Source organism: Hetaerina americana, unplaced genomic scaffold, assembly GCF_022747635.1.
Source record: "Hetaerina americana unplaced genomic scaffold, ioHetAmer1.1.p SCAF_3, whole genome shotgun sequence".
Lineage (NCBI taxonomy): Eukaryota > Metazoa > Arthropoda > Insecta > Odonata > Calopterygidae > Hetaerina > Hetaerina americana.
The window spans coordinates 64989836-65007773 of record NW_027286874.1 but is presented as its reverse complement, the minus strand read 5'-3'; the positions used below and the strand labels follow the sequence as shown (position 1 = coordinate 65007773).

The 17938-nt window shown below is 34.5% G+C and overlaps 2 protein-coding genes across 3 annotated transcripts in view; one reads left to right on the top strand and one right to left on the bottom strand.

The window, feature by feature from the left end:
• The first annotated feature begins 485 nt into the window (after positions 1–485).
• LOC139690141 (NEDD8-conjugating enzyme UBE2F-like) lies at positions 486–5100 on the top strand. Its single transcript, XM_071587399.1, has 5 exons — positions 486–611; positions 706–827; positions 1813–1974; positions 3272–3433; positions 4128–5100. The coding sequence occupies exons 2-5, from the start codon at positions 714–716 to the stop codon at positions 4242–4244; spliced, it is 555 nt and encodes a 184-aa protein (XP_071443500.1). The 5' UTR covers positions 486–611; positions 706–713; the 3' UTR covers positions 4245–5100.
• A 3152-nt stretch (positions 5101–8252) lies between these two features.
• LOC139690794 (uncharacterized) overlaps positions 8253–17938 on the bottom strand; it is a 100154-nt gene continuing 90468 nt past the window's right edge. For both annotated transcript variants that reach the window (XM_071588364.1, XM_071588363.1), the window contains 6 exons: positions 16027–16235; positions 15604–15791; positions 14120–14383; positions 13518–13825; positions 11487–11875; positions 8253–10954 (listed from right to left, as the gene is read on the bottom strand). In XM_071588364.1, the coding sequence (XP_071444465.1) occupies positions 9160–10954; positions 11487–11875; positions 13518–13825; positions 14120–14383; positions 15604–15791; positions 16027–16235 (3153 nt within the window). In that variant the 3' untranslated portion in view covers positions 8253–9159. The remainder of the gene's footprint in view (positions 10955–11486; positions 11876–13517; positions 13826–14119; positions 14384–15603; positions 15792–16026; positions 16236–17938) is intronic.

Sequence of the window (17938 nt, the reverse complement as noted above, 5' to 3'; positions counted from 1 at the left end):
TTCATTGGTAAGACATTTTCCAAGCTTAAGTTACTCTAAGTCATTTAAGAATACCAAAATATTGTTCCTAAGAGAAGCAGCACTTAAGTGAAAACACAAAAAACCTTGTACTATTTGGATAAAGGGTTTATTATTAAGAATCACTAATTCTTATGAGCAAAGAATTCTTCCATGTGTATCATCCTCAAGACTGGGTCTTCTAATCAATGAAAATAGGGAACATATGATAATTTTTAATATTATAATAAATAGACAAACAAAATGATAAAATGCACATTTAATCATTTACCATTAATACGATGCTGAATCAAATGATTTATTGCTTGCGTCGCTCGTATCGTTACCATTTATTTTCCCGCTTTCACCTACAGATTGTCCAGGTAGTTTTACCACCCTCCGTCAGATATCGTATCAATGTTATGAACAATAATAAAAAGGAAAGGGTTAAAAAAAATGTTAAACAAGTGAATAACGTAGTGCGATGAAATGTTTCTCTGAAACATCTGTAAAATGCAGATAATATTAAGTCACAGATTATAACTGGTTTCCTACGGCATTACATAAAATCGACATGCCAGATATTTCATAGAGTATCGTTAGCTAAAGAAGAGGTATAATGTTCAATAATTTTCCTTATTTTAATGGGAAATATCAACTGAAATCGTATCAACATAACCATTTTCATTTATTCTGTGAATACTATAGGTTCGAAGATGATCACACTGACAAGAAAGCTGAAAAAAGATGAAAACGACCAGCATAGTTCATCTAACCTAGGGGTTACTGTGAAAAGAATTTCTATACGTGATAAACTCTTAATAAGAGAGGTATTAATTTCTTTAATGCTATTGCTTGGTAATGTTAGAATGGAAGTCCAGTTTGATGGTTCTTGTAATGCAAGTACTTGTTAAAATTCAGTTGCGTCTTTGATCCGAATGATAGTTTTATTACGTGTTCATTATGTTTGTGGTGCCTGAGCAATTACCATTGTCAAAAAATCATTAAATTTATCTCTGAAACTGGTTTTGATGTGTTAGAGAATGAAGGAGTAGAAAATTGCATTCATCACATCACCATCCAATTCAACAATCTCTAAGCATTAAGAAGTGAACAAGTTGGAATAGTCACTGAGAAGTAATTTATGATTTCCTTAAGTCATATTTACATTTTATTACATTTTGCATAAGGCATTAATATATTTTGCCGTCGCTTTTGGGAATGATGAAGCAGATGAAACATTTTTAGAGTTATTCCATAGCAATTAACTGATTTTTTAAATGAAGTGTAATTTTATTTCTCTGTTAATGAAATTTACTTCCAATGGCTAAACTTCAAGGGACTGGTAATCCTGGTAGGCATTCACTTCTTATTTACTCCTTTAGTTTCAATTTATCTTTTATACCTTGCCATTTCATCAGTCCCTTGGTACATTTAAATAGCTAGTATCTTCTCTAAATTGTTTTTATTGTACATTAATGTCATGCCAGTGCGTTGGTGTTAGTCACCTCTGCTACTATTGTGGAAACGTATCATATTTTTGAAACGGATTGCAGTGAGCATTATTCAATGGGAATTGACAAGTTGTAAATTAAATGTGGGATTCTATGCCTTCTCCCTTTTACCCATCCTCAAACTAAGGTGAATTATTGGAGAGATAATATCGTGGCTATGTGAAATATTTGTTTTTAGACGTTAGGATCTGTAAGATAGTCGGAAGAAATGCTATTTTGACTGTTTAAAGTTGTACTTGTGATGTGTTCTCTCAGTTGTGTGTATAGATTAAGCCTTTCGGCCTTTTTGTAATGACCATAGGTGCAAGAAATGGAAGCCACTCTACCTCCAACATGCCAGACCCATTTTCTTGACCCTCACACGCTGTATGACTTCCATTTGTATGTGACACCAGATGAAGGGCATTGGCATGGAGGGAGGTTCCAGTTCCACATTTATGTCACTGAAGAGTATAACATGGCTGTATGTATAATGTGTCCTACAAACTGAAGTTTATTGATCAAAGTAGCTTATATATTAAGGAGAAGCTCCAGTTTGATTGCAATTATCTCATTTATCTCAAAGTTTTCCTTTTTCTAAACCATCTTATTATTGTCATTTTTCATATATATTTTTGTTGATAAAATATACATTCTAATATTACAAATGTTAATGCAATAATGAATTGATGAGGAGTAAGTGCTGTGATTTTAAGACCAAAGTCTATGCCACTGTTTTTTACTTGTCCAGATCTGTTCAGTATTATGCTAGCACAATTAATTGCTCAAAAGAATTATGATGTGTCTGGTTTATATGTACTCGTGTTTTGAGGTATGGGTATGTGAAGTTTAAGTAAAAATCCCTTATTTGATGCAATTACTGCCGCAGCACATTTTCTATTTAATTCATGAATAATATTTATAGAATGAAAAATTCCAAAACTTTTCCATAATAATGTAATGATTGTACAGCTTAGAACTTTCTTTCATTCATCTCATGATTGTTATTACCACAGCAATAATTTAATTTGTGTGAAACTTCCAGAAATGTATGGTTCAGTTGACAGCATATACTGAAAGAGGTAATGGTGGTTAAAACTTGAAATTTTGCTTTTAATGATCCTTAATACTATGTACAGTGCTGACCTGAAGGTGCTCTTTCAGGGACACTTCTCCTCTATCTATCCCTTATGGGCTTTTGTGGATCACTGTACCTCTTAATTGTAAGATTTTAGTGCAAACCATCAACATGGTAAAGTCAAATGTGCAATATTATCAAACTGAATATTTTAACTGGAGTTTTAAATGATACCAGGGAATAAAATATGAAAGTTATTGCTATCCATTCTTTTGACTTGCATGAAATTCAGGAAAATCTGTGATGTGAGTATTCAATGAGGCCATGAGATTCCCCAAATATTCCATGGTAAAGCATATTTATCATAATATGCATCCATCATTAAGCAGTGGCCCACCATAATAACATTGTTATTACTGCCCAATATCTATGTGCTATTCATCAGAAATCCAAGTTATCTACAAACCTGACCAGCAGAAAATAGCCCTGAGCATTCTCAGGGCTATTTTTTGTCCATGAATAAGGGACCACCTGAAAACTATATCACACTATGTGAACAGTTGGCTGGAAAAATTAACATTGCTACATTCTATGGAGTGGACAAAGTCAAACTAGTGTACAGACAGGGGTTTTCACAGTGGTCCCCTAGCATATCTTTAATTCATTCATTAGCTAACGGCATAAAATTTATATTTTTTTGCAGCCACCTCAAGTGCGCTGTATGACAAAATTGTGGCACCCAAATATCAGTGTAGATGGTGATGTATGTTTGAGTCTTCTACGTGCCTCATCTGTAGATGGCATGGGATGGGCACCAACACGGAGGTTGAAAGATGTTGTCTGGGGTCTTAATTCACTCTTTACTGTAAGTACAGATCCTTATGTTGGAATACAATGAGTTCGTGTGTGTTGTGGAAGTAAAATCATCTTAATAGATTATTATTATTAATTTCTTTTTTATAAAAGATGTATACAATGTTCCAGGTTCATTTTATTTTTCTACTCTATGGACTTACTGTACTCTTTCTGTAGGTCCAACTTTTCCAGCAATATGAAAAGCAAAAAGCTCATTTAAAAATATACTGGTGAATTCTGTTTTAACCCTACTCACTATGGATTTTGAGTATTAAGTTTTAAATTGTGTAGTAAAGAATTTTATGTGCTGGATGCGTAATCAAATATAAGTTTTTTTATTTGGTGTTCAGGCAAGGCCAGTGCTTTTACAGGATGACACAGTTCACAATAATCTTATAATCAGAAAAAATAAACTGTGGAGTGAATTCAGGATGTGAGCACTCACATTTGATCAGTAATTGGTAATGTTAGACTCTTCTAACATTAACTGTTTCTGTAGGCTAAAAAACATCTCCACCATGTATATTATTCAGAGCAATAATGCAGTAATGGAAATTTTCCATCTTAGAAAGTGGCTTTCAACTACACTTCAGATTCCTTTCTACCCATGTGAATTTTGACTGCTCATTTCATAATGATAATAGTGTGTTAGCAGGTATAATGTCCCTTTTTCCTTAACTGATATTTTAATTCATGTCTTCCAGGATCTTCTAAATTTTGATGACCCACTTAACATAGAAGCAGCTGAAATGTATCAGAGAGATAGAGATGCCTTTTGCAGTCGTGTTCGTGATTATGTTTTTCTTTATGCAAAGAGGTGATCAATGATATACAGTCGAAAGAGAAATTTTATATGGAAGGCTTTATTGGCTATTCCAATGGTGATTATAATGCAGTAGGCTATTTATACAAAATGAAAGAATATGTGGTTCAAAGGTTTAATTTCATCTGAAGAAAAAGGCTGGCTTTCTTTTGAGCAGGCCTCTTTGTACAGAGAAGTAAAAAATGGAAGCTGGGAATGCATTTTGTTTAGGATTGCCTTTTAAAAGTGCATTCAAAATTATCAAACTATGTAGGTACTTTTTTAACAAGGCATTCGAGTACCCATGTACTATATTTATGCATAAATGAGATTGTCTTTGCATGCTGAGTGGGGTATTCAAAGGTTTCTTGGACATTGAATACTTATACTTATGTTTTTATAAATATTGTACCATATTGTATGACTGTATAAGTTATTGATTTCCAATATATCCATACAAAACCATTTTAAAATATGCTTGTGCATGTTGCTTCACTTGACAGGTAAAATAGTGAAGCCATGTTTATATGCTATATTGTTCAAAAGATGACATTAACAGTTAACTATTATGTAAATGCATTGGTGAACTATTTAAATCCCAGCTTCCGGCATGTCATTTGATTTGCAATGAGATTAGTGATTAATTTGCCGTATTTGAAATTTTTTGTTGTTTTTTTATCAAATCCCATATTTTGCCAAACTGAAATGAATGCTAAATAATCGTGAATATCGGTTAAAAATTGTGTTATAAATAAACTCCAAAAGGATTTTTATTTTGAAAATATGTAATACATTTAAAAGTTGTGCATCTATCAATAAGTTGTAATGATTTGTCATGGTTTCATATCATTTGATGTAAATAAAAATTGTTGAAAGAGAGGTATATCTTCAAAGCATAGCATTATTCAATCTAATATCCATATTGCAGCATGAAATGTTTTTGAAGAGTATTGGAAAACATTTTTGAAGCATAGGTATTGATCACCTGCCAAGCATTCCATTGATGCCTCATCCTCCCAAGTGTATGAACATCTTTGGATGACCTCTCTCTTCCTTAGAATAGCATTGAAAAAGTGCTTTAAGACTCAAAATGTGAATGAAATTAAACTAAATCTTCTTAGCACCACTTATTCAGTTGAATTCATGTGTGCTCTCCATAAAAATGGTGCAAATTATATTTTGATTTCTCACCAATCCAAGAGAAAATAAGAAACCCCTAGAATATTTGGTCCCATTTTAGGTTTAATTATTAGGAATATGTAGGTTAAATTGCCATGGGAGGAATTGGAAATATAAACTTCTTCATAAAGTCTGGGAAATCCATAAAATCAGGTTTGCAAATTATTGTTTAGTTAGCCAGTAAGCATTCCCAGGGTTACAGCCATTGCTGAACACATCAGAAAAAAAGTATGATGGGTTTTGGGTTAGAATTTACTGTAAGCAAAACAAAGATAATGAGATTTTCAAGAAAGAGGAAATGTATGAAAGTTAAATGTTAGGGCAAAAACTAAAGCAGGTGGAACAGTTGTGGAATCTTGGAAGTTTTTGGATGAAGATGGTCTCAGTGGTAGGGATTTGCATTAGGCAAAGAAACTTTCACCGGAAGAAAAGAATTGATATCAGGGATGTTAAATAGGGAGGTAGAGAAGACTTGTAAAAACTTTGGTATGGACCATGGTTTTGTATGGTGCAGAAACAGGGTCGTCGAAGCAAGATGATAAGCATAGATTCGAGGTTTTTGAGATGTGGTGTTGGGGAAAGATGAAGAGGATAAAATGGATGGCTATGGGTAGGAATTCAAAGGAAGCAGAAGGTAGGGTGGGAAGTGATGGAGCTTTGTTTAGAGAAATCCAAAGGAGGCAGGAAAGATTGAAACAGCATTTTTTTTTTTGTTAAAGATTAGGCATGTGAGGTAGAGTTGGTAAAGGATGGTCATGTTGGATGGAATGAGGGGATATATGTACCATTAAAGAACAGTTTATTGTAGTGTGGAGTTTCAGGAAGTCTTGCAAGGAGGCCAAGAAATGGAAGCGGGCACAGTTATGCCTATGTGAAACCTATAATTTAAGCAATATACTACCAAATTTTGTTGATTTTCCATTTGGCCAAGTGTGGGCAGCAATCGATAATGACAATATCATATCTGAAAAACATTCACCTCCAGAATGAGAATAATTATTTTATATGCATCAGGGTTAATCCATTTACCTCACCTTTGAAACACCCTTCCCTCTCCTTATCCTTTCCACCTGGTGCTTGCACCCCCTGCAGCACCTTTTTGTTGGTTCAAGTATTTATTATTTAGACGTAAATGGGGTTGAAATGTGAGGGTAAATATGATGTAAAACCCTTAATATTTAAGGACCGAGGCCAGTTCATTTCCCTGTTTATCTGATAATTTCTCAATATCACCTGGTACTACCTTGGGTATAGTGGGAGGTGTCCAGTAGGATGATAAAGAATCCATGTAACTCCCCCACTATCAATTTTGACTTGATAGACAATGAAAAAAAACTGTTTAAATTATTTAAAATCTTTTCTCTGGAACTTAAAATACTGTCTTTCACGGTACATCCAAGAGGAATTGAGTTTAGGTGTAAGATCGCAAGCTGCTCTCCCAATTAAATTAAATTATAGGTAACAATAATACTACATATGCACAAAAAACTCTTCCCTTAGATTTGAAATCAGTTCTGTCCATTTTGCATTAATCTGGCTGATTTCGGTTTGGGTGATTATTTTAAGTTTAGAATTGTACCCATCGCAGGGAGTGCATTTCATGGTCACTTTCACGCAGGTGTAAAACGTGCTTGCCTACTCCAGGAGAGGAAATCAGCCTACCCCATTTCCTCCTTCACTTTTTCCCATCAGAATCGCTGTTTGTGCATGCCTCCCCTCTTACCTAAAATGGACTAGAATCACCTGTGCATTTAGCTTTTAAGTGTTGGCCAGTTGTCCTAAACATACTCTAATACTTGTAATAATCAAATCCGTTGCCCAATAGCTACTATACCACTCTAATCAAATATAGCTAAACTAAGTAATGAAATAATTTCAAGCAAGCTATGTTTACTATTAAGTAAATTATGTGGAGGTATGGGTATGGGTCAAACTTAATCTGTAGCTCTCAGTACAGGTGGAAAAATTACTAACAATTGTATACAAATTATTGGAATCATCGAAAATAAAAATCTTACATACAGGAAGTAACATTGCATGAATCCTTTAACACCTTTACATTTCTTATTTCAGATTCTATTTCTTCATTGATGGTGCTGTCAAGGTTTCAGAGATTTTCCTGAGAAATTGTAAGTTGTCTGGAGGAATGAAGGGAAATGGCTGAGTATATATCCTAATACACAAGTTCTATCTAAATGAAAACTGGTTAATGATAGCATCCATACAAAATAGACCTTGGATATATCTTCGAAGAATCACTTCAACACAATGAGCTAGGCATGGCGTAGCCATTTCTTAAAATCTCATGCTTACAAATTCATAGCCATTGCTATAAGAGAAGAGAATACATATCTATTCCAGAAATTTTGAACTCAATCTCTTGTTTTCATCATCTTTCTGAACTGAATTCTTGAACTTATGACATGCTTGACTTTGTCTTTAAGTTGTACAACAGAGGAGAATATGATGCACTCCATTTTACACAGGCATATTTTCAATCACTTATGGCTGTAAATCTTTTATGTACAAAATATTTTAATCAAGACCACACCATCAGGAGGGAAGTTCCTGGTGTTGGGTTGTCTACAGAAGAAGCTGTGTTGAAATTCCCAATGAATTATCTACACTTAGGATCAACTGTATTAAATAATCCACTTGAAAAAAATATGGATCTACAGAAGTACAGTAGTGCTATGCAGCATGATTTGGCCATCTGTCTCACATTTTTATTTTGCACTCTGTAATCTTACTTCCAGTAAGCTTTATACTTGGTTGAAAATAGGAAGGCCCTATGGTATGAACATTATAAATAATTTGTTCAAGTTTGTGATAAATCTCATACAGAACTATTTTTATTTTAATTCATTAATCAAAAAGTTTGTATAAATTATATAGTTGACCTGATAATGGTCAGGAATTTCAGGTGAACATTGTCTTCTTACCATCCAAATCCAATCACATGTATAAAAATTTGTGAACAGATTGTCGAATATACACACATCATTACAACAATATAACAACTGCAATTACATTTTTCATTTCCATTCACGAGTGAAAAATTATTCTATCTGTAGCTTCTTAAGTTGCTTCTATCCATAAGGTAACTGATTTTGACAAGTCTTGTGCTCTTATGATTTGGCTAGACTCCTGTTTAATTTTATTCCTTTTTTGGTTAGCTACACAGCTAGTTAACATTTTATTCACAAGAAATTATGGTTAGAAATTACCACAGAATCAACGTATATAGATAGAACTCACAATGCTCAATCACAAAACCTTTTTCATTTAAAAATATTTTCAATACCTCAAACTTCCAAGAAGAGATGCAAATGTTCTGAATATTCTCTACAGCTACATAACATATTATCACACTTGAAATGGAAGGGAATCATTATATTTGGAAGCTTGAAAAGCAATTTTAGAATAATTTATAAGAATCGCACAATTATACAAAATAGTTGAGTCATGCAAAAGAGATCCAATCTTGGAGATGTATAATAAGAGTGTTTTTATCAACATTCATTGTGTGGAATTTAGCAAAGAGCATAATTAGACTCTTAGCATTCAAACCTTATCAAAATTCCTTTTGCACTGTAAACATATATTTGTAATTTATACATGCTGATGCAGCATAGTTAATTCAGTTTTGGAGCCCATTATTATTAAAAAGATAACATGGCAATCCCAAAAACAAAGTCAGGAGGAAGGTACTCAGTGCTTTGGTAATTCATTTTCAACAAATAATGGGCAACCTTTCATCTTTGCGCTAGCTCTTCCAGAGCAGACTTCCTACCATCCATTGGCATATAAATATCTCCATCACCTGGTAGCATCCTTGGGCTCGAAGGGCTCTCTCTCTTGAGGTGGGAATCATTTTTGTCATAATTTTCCTTGGGTATCTCTTGCTTGGATAAACTTCCCCCATCCATGGACATATACAGATCTTCTTCTGGTACAACACTCACTCTTTTATATGCCCGCCCGACATATTCTGCTTTATCAGAAGAAAGAAATGACGTTTGATTGTTGATGCCCTTATTTGCCAAGGGTTGCATAGGAATGTAATCGGGTTCGTCCAAGTCTTTAGGCAAGCAAAACCTTTCACAGATCATTTCTTGCTTTGCTAGTCTCTCTATATCTTCTAAAGTGTGACCACTCACTTCACCTGATTCTTGCAGGCAAGACTTGTGATAATCACAGATGGCACTGTCTTTCAACATTCTGGTACTCTCCATAAATTCTTCAAACTGCGTGCCATACTTCTCATCTGTCTCCCTTACCCAAATATCATCACTTACTGAGTTTATTGGTGATTTCCTCCTCACCTTTCGTCTCCCCAAAGTTGATGTTTCATAGCTCCTTGAGTACCTATCACTATTAACAAGCTGGCCTAAAGGTGAACTTTCATAACTTTTACTATACCTGTCGCTATCAATTTGCATCGCCCCCGTTCCTCGCATCAGAGCATTATTTCTATCAGTTTCCATTTCTGCTCCTGTGCATGTGGCACTGCGATAGAAACTACTCCCACCAACTGTCAAATTTTCATCATCATTGATATCATCTGGCTGTGTGGGTGAGAAGCTCAACCTACTCAAGGTTTCCAATGAGCGATTAATTGCTTGCCTTGTTCTATCCTTCAAACTAGGAGAATCCTGCTGCTTGTTTGGCTCTTTTGAGAGTAATCTCAACAAAGCATTTCCAGGTTTCATCCAAGGAAGTCGTTTGGTTATCGAGATTGGGCTTTTTGGTGATTGGGAATTTCTATCAAGAGAATCACTTTTGTCAGACTGGAAAGACTTATCCGAAAAGCTTGATATGGAATTGCACCTTTCCATGTCATCAGTGTTGTTTGACATCAGATTTTCATCTAATTTGTTAAATTTAGTGGATGGGGAAGCAGAAAGAGGTGGTTTGGTATACGACCCTTCTTTTTCATATATTCTCTCTGGAGAATCTACTCCGATTGCAGTGCTCTCCTTTCCTTGAAAACTTGTTGCCTTTGATTCAAATAAGGTCTTGTCATTTTCAATGACTACAAATGGCACATCCTGGTTTTTAGCTAGCAATACCTCTGATGACATTTTAGGTAATATTTTGGTGTTTCTAGTGAACATTGAATCAGAACTACTGCATCTTTTGGCTTCTTTGAACACAAAAAAATTATTCTTCGATCCCGCAGAATCAGTGTATGTTCTTCCTCTAATGTGATGATTTTGTGTCCTTTCTGAACTATCCTTTTCTACCTTTCCCTTAGAATTCACATCAAGAGCTCCCAAGGACTTGTTCAAAATATTAAGTCCTGGCTTACTTGTCTCTTTGGATCTGGAACCAAAGTCTAAAATCCCCAAAAACGATTCTAAATTTTTCCTCTTAGAGCTGTAACCTGTTGATGTCACACTATCTTCTGAGTTTGGTTGGATTCCAAATGGCTCCGAAATCTTCCTTTGTAGTTTCCTTATTGTTACTCCACCTTGGAAACCTGAGGGACTGCTCTCTCTGCTGCCATCATCATCTTCATCATCAGAGGCAGGACAACTGTTGCTATTCCTTCAAATATACAATATTTTTCATTAGTGGTGAGAAATACTTCCATGTAGTGTTTCTGTCAATATTATAACTGAAATCATTCAATATATAAACGATTGCATAATAAAAACCATGAGCCAATGCTATGGAATAGTGACTATCTTCCAAACAGACTCGGACATTGGCTATTAATATGATTAATGTTGCATTTAGCGATAGCTGAGTAAACTGCCAGAGACTGAAGGCTCATCTGGTTATGGTTTAATCCCATTTATTTTGCAAAGCTTTATTTTTCTCAATTAAAAGATTCAATATTTTGCCTCAAACAAAATTTTCCTTTGATAATTTAGCATGTCATTGCATAAATTTTTAATTAAATTATCCATTTATTACTTGAGCATTTTTCATTTATCTAATTTTTTATAGAAATATGTCATCATTATAAATGTATTAAAACAAATTATTGAGAATTTGTAGTCTTTTAACTCCCGTTATCAAGTTTAAATGTCACAACTTGATTGATAACCTTATACCTACATGTATATGTACATACCTGTGGACGCCCAAAAGCCAAGCCAAATTCCTTTGCTTCCCATTGTACAAAGGGATGAACTGGGATGGACTTCGGGGGGGAAGAGGTGGTGGCAACTGGCATGCTTCATTCACATGGCACTCATCCAGTCCCTGAGTTTCATCTTCTGCATTTGAAGCATTTGTCAGCAGATTGTCTTCTTGAATTTCCTCATATATTCCAGATGCAATAGATTCTCGCCTGTCTATTTCCACTTCCTGTTCATTATGGCATGATTCTTTCACCGTCTCACCATCCCTTTCTGCTTCCTTCCCTTTACCAGGTATGCATGCCAAGTCTGGAACTCCTTCCAAAGGAACTGGAGTGGATAGCATCAATCCTATGCCTGCTGTTATCAGGCTGCTGGCAACCTGCATGGATGGTTTCTGTTATTAGTATTGAATGTTTCCAACCAATGTATTAGACCTAATACACATAAGACAGCACTGAAAATTAGTTTGGGAATTCAGGTTAATTCATGGGGAAATAATTTAGTGCACATCATGGGGAAACTAGAATTAACATTCAGAATTTTCCCCATGGAACTCTGAAATTAATTTTCCTTTGAAATAAATACCCTACGATTGTCTCATTCAATAAGTTAAATTCACGTTTCAAAAGATTTTTGCACTTATTGGACGTTGACAGTAAACAATATGGAAATGTATGTTCCAAGTCAAGTTTGTGCTACATCAGTCATCATTCTATATTGGCTTGCGCTTCAAACACTATTTTTTTTAGAGTTTTCTCTAAAGTTCAGTTAACTACACAATTACTGATCTACAAAAACAGCCTGCACTTTTGTCCAGTTTGTACTTTGCAATTTTCTTAGAGACCAAAAGGAAGATAATTTGCACAGTTTTATTTTTTTACTCCATTTATTTCACATTAATCCAAAAACAGAACTTTGGCCTTCACATCGGACTTTTAAGAATGATAAAACAACCGAAAAAATTATGAACACCCAAGCCCTAGATGGAGAAAAAAAACCCACCTAGGCGGGACCCACGACCTCTGGGTTGGCAGGCTAGGACTTTACCCCACCACCACAAGGGGCCAGCAACCTTTCATATAGGTCATGGGAAAAATTCCTTACAAAGTGTAGTAAACCTTACAAATTTGTTTTGTAAGGTTTACCGTCTCACCTATCTTCAAAACCCATAATCACACTTCTTTTTAGTGAATACTATTAATCTGTGCGGTCATAATTCAGCAGAAGGCATAGAGTAAAATTTTAGAATTTATTTTTTCCTTTACTTCTAATGCAAAGAACTAGGTTTCAACTCTTTTCATGCATTCATAATTTTTTCCAGCAAAAGTAACAATATAGTAATACAGACACAAAACTTAGCAATTTGTAAATGCTTGAATAAATGAACTAGAGTTAAATAAAACTTTTCAACTATTAATACCAAAATATAGGATAATTATTATTTCTCTCAATTTAAAATTATATTTAAAAAATAACCATTAGCCAGCCAACTAAAATCTTACATAGGTAGGATGTGTAATTGTTCAGAAAAGTAATTTTTTGGCTGATACACCTATTATATTGAATGATAGTAATGCATACACAAACTGTTAAAGCAAAGTTTGCTATTGTTCAGCTTGAAAAAGCCATTACTATATGCTTGAATATGATACTACAAGGTAATATTTTAAGTATTTTAAAATTCAATGAGGTTTTCAAAATTAGATACCATCGTAATTTTTAAGTTATTTTTCATCTATCCAAAAGAAGAAAAAAATAAATCAATTCTAATTCAATTTAGTTAACTATGGTAAAATTTTAAGTGCACTTCATATTCTGCAATATTCACACCACATTAATACACAGAATGATCAATTTATTTTTCCTAAGTTAAGTTTCCATCATCTTCAACTCATGAAAAAATTCTAAACAAATTAAATAAAATTGTGAACTCTAGCTAGGTTACTTATTTCTTGAGAATTCAAAATTCTTATAACTTATGTCAGAACTACATGATTAATGAACATCTCTTTTGTAATCACCTTTCCACCAATAGTAGATGGTTCTTCCTCTTTGTTTTCTAATGATTCATTCAAGCATGAGCCATTAGCAGGATAATGATTACTATTTAACCTCAAATAAGACTTGAAGCCACCATCCGATGCCGTTGTATAAGCATATAATCCAGATGATGAGGAACATGAAGATGAAGAGGATGATGATAGGTAACTCCTTGAGTCATTGGACAAGGAAGAACAAACCCCCGAGTCTGCAATTCCTGCATATATATGCTGGGAATCATAGTCTTCAGTAATTGACGTTTCTATTTTGGATGATTGTGGATCCAGAGCTTAAAAGAAAAAGAAATGTATATCAGCATTTTACCATGGGTTTAATTGAATTATGCAATAAGGCTTATTAATTTCACTCTTCATAGAAAAATGAAGTCCTAATTTTATAAAAATAAGGAAAATATGGACAATACATTAGAGCAGACAAAATTATCAATCCTGATGTATAAGTATGTGATCATAAGATTGACAGTAAAAGTATCCATGAGAAAATTACATTAGCCTTTATTCATTATGAATGTTTATTCTCTCACATCCATCTATTCAGTCAACTGTACAAAAAATACACTAACCAATAATATGCCGTTGACATTTTCGATGTCTATGATGGTGCTCCGAACCAGATGCGGTTATTTCACTGTCACTTAAACTACGTCGTCTATCCATCAAAGTACTGGGAATATCTAATGATTCCACAGATGAACGTCTGCGAAAACGACAGTGAGAGGGTAGTGGTGGCAGTGGAGGAAAACAGATGTGTGGATACTTGGTTGACAAGCAGCTGTTCTTACAAATTTCTGGTGATGATGATGATGGTGAACCCTGTTGAGGTATCACTGAAGGAACAAGAAAATAAATGTGTTTGTTACATAAATGTATGTGGTCTCGAAGGCATGATCTAGGAGAATAACTCTGTGGAATGACAAACTTGAAGGCACTCTTTCATCCGTAAGAGATTGAGTCAATTTTGAGAATTGATGAGAAAATATCATACGTTATAATGAAATTAGTCCTTACTTTTCCCTGTACATTTGGATATCAATTCTTTCCCATCAGTCACCAAAAATGCATTTCTGACAGAGGTCAGAGAAAAGCAGAGGGTAATGAGTAGACTTTTCACCCTAAAGGTTTGTATTAGAGTCATATATACCTCTTATGCTACCCTCTAAGTGGCCTTCATGGCATGTAATAGGATTAACATTGTTCATCAGAGGAAATAAAAAGAGTAAGAAAATTCATTTTTGTTAAAGGTTGTTGTAGTAGTATTCTAATACATAAATACAAGTATTTCATGCTGCAAATGTATTAGTGTGTGCACACAATTAGCTGGGTACGGCATGATACACTTTTGGTTATACATAGTATGCTGCTGTCAAAAGTGGGTTACTTGCTACTGACAAGTTGTACCCACAATACAAACCCCCTCTTCCAATTATAGATGATACAATGACCTATGACACCATTGGACTTCCCACAATAATTGAGAGCCTCAACACAATAATCATTAGTTCATTTATGCCATGGTTGCATTTACTTCTTTTTCAAAGTCCCCAGGATGTCACTTAATGGCAATCCCTAGTTCCATTCAACTCTCCTTGAGTTTGAAAACTGACACAAACCAATGCTGTATACTATGCTTTTATTACATGGAATCCAAAGCATAACAGCAGTGCCTTACATCTTTTGCAGTTATTGTATCTACATTCTAAATCACTAAATACTTTCAATAAAGTCCAACTAATAGCTGATCAGTATGATATAAAATAAAAACTCTTTGCAATAAATGTTCATAAAGCAACAATCAATGCAGACTTCTGGAGAGGATATAGATCTTTTGCTGTATTTCCTAAGGTACTTCCTAGGAAGAAATAGTAAGACTTGGAATAGTACTAGATTATATCAGACATTTGATATGATCTATTACCATTAATCATGTATAAGATTTCATTTCAATACCTTCCACTGTCAATTTAATTTTATTTGATCGTGAAAAAAGGAACTATGAAGGTATGGAGGATCATCATGTAACAAAGTAAATTATAGAAGTTATACTTACTCTCTACATCATCACTGCTATTATTTGAATGAGATGACAACCTATATAATACTGGTCTGAAAGGTGGCACAAGAAGAGAACGGATACTAGCAAGCCACTTCCGGGATTCCTCGGCAGAGCGCCCAGATAGGAAAATAATGGGCTCACAACCAGGTTGTGGGAAAAGGCCAAAAGCAAATGGATGAGACCTAGTCAAGAGAAACATTACAAATAAGCCAACGAACAGATGATCAATATCACATTTGAAAACTTAATTTCATTCACCACTTGGTGAAAATTTTTGACCGCATAAATTCACATTTTTAAAAATTTTTTCAGCTTTGTTTTGACTCTGATAACATTAATATTCTTTCATAGAGATTAGTACGTAGAGATATAAAATTCAAATCATGGATGTTTTTCCAGAAAGTTCTGATAATTCACCTGGACTGTGTGGGACAGACCAGTGCATCTTCTTGCCACTCCTCAACAACAACTACAGGGCAAGGGGCCAAGATATGGCTTGGGCTGCTATCTCCTGTGAGCCTCACTTCAAGCCTTCGACCCAGGATGGCTGTTCCTTCACCATTTACCAAGGTGGGGTCAGATGAGACTAAAAATCTCCGAACAACCAGCCATTGTCTCCTCCATGCCTTAAAATGAAGTACCAGATAAGAACATTGGTGAAGACTGGTAATAATTGGTATGTACCTAGCACAATGCAATAATAACCGGTATGTACCTAGCAAATAATTAAATGAAAGGCCTTGAATATTAGATTGAACAGAAAGGTAAATTATCAATTCATTCGAATTTTACAGTGGCATACAAAGTCTTAAACATTTTGAAATGAATTATGAAAAATTGGAAACATATCCATATATTTCAATGATGCCATTAATGAACTGCCTCGTGTCTTTTTCTTAATTTCCAGGAATAAATCAATGGGTTTAAAAAGTCCTTCAATAGCTTATTAAGGCGAACTTTCTGATTTATAGCAATGAAATAGGCTTTACAGGGCACCTTTGGCTAGTATTTCATTCAACAAAAAATGCATACTGCTCTCTTCGGCAAAAATTGGAATTTTCAAATGGCTCTTTAGAGAGGCATGACATCCTTTCATTGATTAAAAATATTTTGGTTAAGGCTAGGATGAAGATGGTTAATTTTGTTTATAAATTTGGTCCCAATGGATTTGAGTGTTATTGTCTGTAGCTAGTCACTGGCGAGGAAGTAACATTCCCACAAACTACTGCAGAAGAGTGTTCTAATTGAGAGGTTGTGGTTGGTCACAGTCATGGAATTTCTTTTCCCATGGACAATCACAACGAAATTTGTTTTCATTGCACTAGGAGTGGTGCTAACTTATTATTGATATAGGAATTTTCATTTTATTTTGTTTATTTTGGTTATGACAAAGTTTGGGGAACATAATGAAAGGCAACATCCATGCCTCAATACAGGTCAACTCACTACGAAATTTAAGAAACGATAAGCACAATGTGTTGCATAAAAGTGTTGTTTTTCATTTTGTACATACATTGTTTGGAATAGAGAAAAGTTTCCAGCCAGGCAAAAATATGAGGAAAGCCAGTTATGAATTTTGCTACATTGATAAATGAGTTATGCACAAAAATAATGTATTTCAAATGTAGATGTTTATTACATTCATTAGGTATTATATATGATACACTTTGGTTTACTAATGGCCAAAGCTGTGTTGCAAAATCAACCCTGAAAAGCTATTGAATTTGAAATGAAACCACTTGGCTTTTCCACAAAGAAAAAAATTTTCTTTATTTACTACCTAGGTTTTGTTTTGGTATAACATCATCAGGTAAAAATACAAGTCACACACAGTATATATAGCTCTGGACGTAGGGGAAGAGGAGGGAGGGAGGAAAGCAAGGATTGGTTGAGGTAGGAAGAGGGGGGAGGAGGATGATTGGTAATATTGATAAATTAGCAGGCTGGGAGAAGGAATTGCCTGCCTGCTAATTTATCAATATTACCAGTCCTCCTCTTCCTTCATCAACCAATCCTTGCTTTCTTCCCTCCCTCCTCTTCCCCTCTGTCCAGGGATATATACACTGTGTTTGACTTGTATTTTTACCTGATGATGTTATACCATTACGAAACCTAGGTAGTAAATAATAAAAAAAATTTCTATGTGGAAAAGCCAATTGGTTTCATTTCAAATTCAATATGAAGATTATTCACCAAGTGATGCCAGAAACTGTATTATTTATCCTGAAAAGCTAGTTATTTAATACAAAAAAGTGGGATTAGAGCTCACAATGTTTTGATAAACCAGCATGCTAATACCCTTATTACTATGGTCGGCATGAAAAGTGAC